Source organism: Protomyctophum parallelum, assembly GCF_964188405.1.
Source record: "Protomyctophum parallelum genome assembly, chromosome: 22".
In the NCBI taxonomy this organism is placed as follows: Eukaryota; Metazoa; Chordata; class Actinopteri; order Myctophiformes; family Myctophidae; genus Protomyctophum; species Protomyctophum parallelum.
In genome coordinates, this window is record NC_139714.1 from 24,434,776 (window position 1) to 24,439,070 (window position 4,295).

The window sequence follows — 4,295 nt, forward strand, 5'->3', positions numbered from 1 at the left end:
CATTGCTGCTTGTAGGAGTGGTTGCACCACTCAAAAAAGTTAAGTCTTGGTTCAGAGCAGAGATCCATGGTTTCAGCATCATGAAAAGGGACCCGCTTTAGCTCATAATCCAGAAACATGCCCATCTTCTGGGCCCAATCATTTTGGGAAGCTTAAAGAGATCACATCACGTTCACATTTGGACTAATGTTGCCCATTACTTTTGTCAGAGTAGCTGAATAAAAAGTTTACCTTTACCCTACAATAAAGAACCTTTTTTTTCCCCTGGGACAAAATGTTTGTGTTGGCAAATTACATATGCATTTGGGGGGTCCTTGCCAGTTTGAGATCCATTGAACTTGGTCTTGAAATGGTCACTCAGCAGGATTCACGAGTTAAATTGAAAGTCTATGACAAGTATTAAGGTAAATTGACCACTACGATTTTATATCAGGCACCAGTCAAAGCAACAATTACGAGTAGTATTTTAAAGCATCATGTCTGCAGAAATACATTGTTAAAGGGGATCCCAAATGAACAACATTCCAGGTAAGTGCCAATCTTATGAACAAAGTGACTCCATACAAAGACGTTCCTTAATCCCTCACATTTATTAACAAAAAGCTTGAGTGATTTAACGGTAGGACTTCTGGTAGCGGGCACGAGCTCCAGGTCCACCGAACTTCTTGGACTCGCAGCGACGAGGATCTGCAACCAGCAGGGTCCTGTCGTACTGGATCAGGATGTCCTTGATTTCTTTCTTGGAAGCCTCGTCCACATCTGGAAGGAGAGGGCTCAGGTTTTATACATGGACTCCATGTTCTGACCATTGGCCCGATCTTGCCCCGATTTTTACCATTTTGAAAAAGCTTTTAAAACTTAATCTAGAGGTTGTAGATTTTAAAAGGCTTCTTTAAATAGTAAAAAAGGTCAGAAAAAAATCACACCCGTGTGACGTGAGGGCAGCTCTTATCATACATCAGATTCCGTGTTCAGCCAATCAAAACATCACAATTTGGTACACACAAAGCTGGGCATAGGAGGGGCCCCTCAAAAATGGCAAATAGGTTTAGGGATAAGGGGTGGCGCAAAATATAGCCACATGTTTGTGTACAACATCACAATGGTTTTCAATTCAACCTTCACTGATTCAGTGTGTTGTTAAAGTGGAAAGCTGTGGGAGTGTCATCAGTTCAACAATTACCTTAACGGGTGACTAATTGTCAACAAAAGATGGAAAACCAAGAGAAATAAACTATGGCAACAGAAGTATTATTTTATAGAAAAAGCCATTTTCCAGAATAAAAATAGAAGGCCAAGCCATAAAATAATGGACATGGGACTTTCACAAGTTATGTGACAATAAAACAAAAATTAAACTGGCCCCTTGCCATTTTTGTAATGTGGGCAACAGGTTCAGCTATTTGAGTATCCCTCCCTGCATTACACCATTCCCTCATATATTCTACCACAAAACTCAGACAGCTACAGAACCCACTCAGGATACTTACACTTCTGGTAGTATGCGACCAGGGATTTGGAGATGGCCTGACGGATGGCTGCAAAAATAATTTGTTTTGTATGTTAAGGCGAGTGGTCCTTATAAAACCAATATCCTCAGTTGAAAATATAGTAGACGTGCATTCATTAAAAAAACAACACATGAAATGGTTTTGCTCACCATAGATCTGTGCGACATGTCCACCACCCTTCACCCTGACTCTGATGTCCACACCAGCAAAACGCTCCTTGCCCAGCAACAGAACTGGCTCCAGAAGCTGAAAACAAAAAATATTGAAGGTTAAATGAGTGAACTTCATTAAATCAACCAGTGTTTTTTTGCACAGAATTACAATAAGCGCATACATTCAGCACCATTTCATTTAAAATACTGATGTTTTCTCTCTCAAGTTGTAACCACTAAACCATTAAATATCCACAACAAGATAATTAAGCCAAACAGCATTCCGAAAGTAACAGGTCTGTAAAGAAATGTAAGTGAAGAAATTATTCAGAACCTAACTGGCAAATAAATACACTTATTTAATATTGTATTATGCTGGTTTTCTGAACTTATATTAAACTATTCTAGCCGAGGGAAATGAACGACGAATGCCTGTACTTGTTTGGTCATCACAACGCTACTGATCTTCTCACAATACTATATACCTAAAAATCCTTTAACCCATTTTGACCCTAGATCAGATTCTAAAAATGTCTGTTTGAAAATGACAGTTTTTTTTTTAAAGCTATGTTTCTATGTCGTTCTTCGATTTTTCAAAAATAGCAGACCTACAAGCTCATAGCGTGCCACTCGGTGGCGCGCTATGAGCTTGTAGATCTGCCATTTTTCAATAACGTAATGCTAACACCAAAAGGGGTTCCCACCCAAAATGGGTTTCTACTAAAGTAGAAAGACTGACAGCTGAGCACACCATTGAAAGTAATAGCAAAAACCTCACAAGATGGCACCCCTACACATTGAACAGGTCACTCACTTGATAGTCATCCCAAAAAATGTCATCGCTCTATCAATATCCAGGCAGGTATCAGGTCAAACTTATGACATTTTATTTTTGTAAATATTGCCGGAATCCTAGTACCAATTTTAGCCAATCTTTTAGTGTGTAGGTTAAAGTTTGATCTTTGCCAACCATATAACTAAACCCTTAAAGACACCCACAGACAAAGCCTCACCTTGTACTGGAGAGTAGCAGGCTCCACCATCTCCAGGGGTCTGCCGTTCACCTTGATGAGGCCATTCCCCCTTTTGCAGTGAGCTACTGCTGTGGCGGTTTTCTGCAACAACCACGAACAACATGTCAATTAATGTCTGAAACCATCATAAGTGGCCAAATGTATGTATGTTCCAAGATGTCCGTCACCGATTACAATATCTACTGTTAAGTCACAGGTTATCACACCTTCCAAGGCTCTTGATTTATTAGATTTTCACAACAGAATATATACATATGCATGAGTTGGGTAACGGGACATCTGGGCACCTCAATGTAAAATTGGCTATTTTGTCAAATGTAAAAGTATATACCTATATTTTTGAAAAATGTTTTGATGAAATGCAAAGTATGTATGATACTGTACATCCTTTTCAGGCTTTTACGTTTTAGCTTCCAACATCTTGTTTATGCCACCAAAATGTTGTAGAAATTATGGAAATATTAGACCTTAGTCATATGTTTAAGCATCTTCCAATCATGTATACCGAGTTCTAGTTATTTTCTGGGAAAGATGACAGTTGTGCCGGTGAGGTGAGAAGAAACCCTCGCGGGGCTTATGTGAATTGAACCTCGCACTACAAATTGAATTTATCATCATCATTCGGTCAGACATAACCAGACTCTGTAGCAGTTTCTAAACAGTATAGTAGGTTAAATTAAAACAATCTGGCTGCCATGTTTACTTCCCTAGGGCTGCGGGGCACAGCAAGGCCAAAGTTAGCATACCATCCTTGAATCAATGAAATATATGAAAATGCATTAATTCCATTTTAATCCTCATCTCTAATCCTAAGAGACAGACCCATACAGCACCACAGAGTAACTTTATATATGTGGTTATGTACATTAACTACACCCATTAGAGAAGAGTGAAACATTAGCTTAGCCACTGGCTAGTTACTTAGCTATCGGTGGGACGACAGGCGAGAGACAGAGACCACACGTGGAAATATTCTTCATATTTACTCACCTTGCGTCCAAAAACCTGGACAGATTGAAGGGGTCCTTTAGCCGGCATGTTTCTGCGAACACAAAACGGGCAGTGAGAACATTAAACGATTAATTTAAACACGTTTATTTGTGAATTTTACTGGCTCTGGGGTGACAAACATACCGTCTTCAGCTAGAGAGCCGTACGGAGAGGCCGAACGGGGTTTCACACGCGGAATATCAGGGGCCGTTGCGACAGGCGATGACTGCTTTGCGGCCCAATTTACGACATCGTTTCCATGGTCCATCTCTTTTCATTATTTTTTTGTAGTTTTATTTTGCATTTTGAAAAGCCAAAAATAAAGTTTATGTATGTATATTATGTATATTTACAATAAAAACGAATTGTCATTAATAACGTACGCATACAAGAGCGAAGTATATATTTTGTGACTAATTTGTGCTATTTATTTTATATTGCTAGCGTATATTTGGGTGGATGCTATTTTATTAAAATGCATTCTCTCAATTTTTGCACAGTGATATGTGTGGGATATGTGTTTGTGTTTTTGCATTATTTCGCTTTCATTTGTATTCTTATTGTTGTCACACTGTTAATTGTTGAGGCTCTAAGAACAGAAATTTCAC

The 4,295-nt window shown here is 39.0% G+C and overlaps 1 protein-coding gene across 1 annotated transcript; it reads right to left on the minus strand.

Moving 5' to 3' along the window:
• Nucleotides 1–571: 571 nt before the first annotated feature.
• Nucleotides 572–3,900, minus strand: rps16 (ribosomal protein S16). The gene is made up of 6 exons (XM_083758152.1): nt 3,832–3,900; nt 3,688–3,739; nt 2,677–2,778; nt 1,661–1,757; nt 1,491–1,538; nt 572–759 (listed from the first exon to the last, which is right to left on the minus strand). Exons 2-6 carry the CDS (start codon nt 3,733–3,735, stop codon nt 614–616), a joined length of 441 nt encoding a protein of 146 aa, XP_083614278.1. The 5' UTR covers nt 3,736–3,739; nt 3,832–3,900; the 3' UTR covers nt 572–613.
• Between the last annotated feature and the right edge of the window lie 395 nt (nt 3,901–4,295).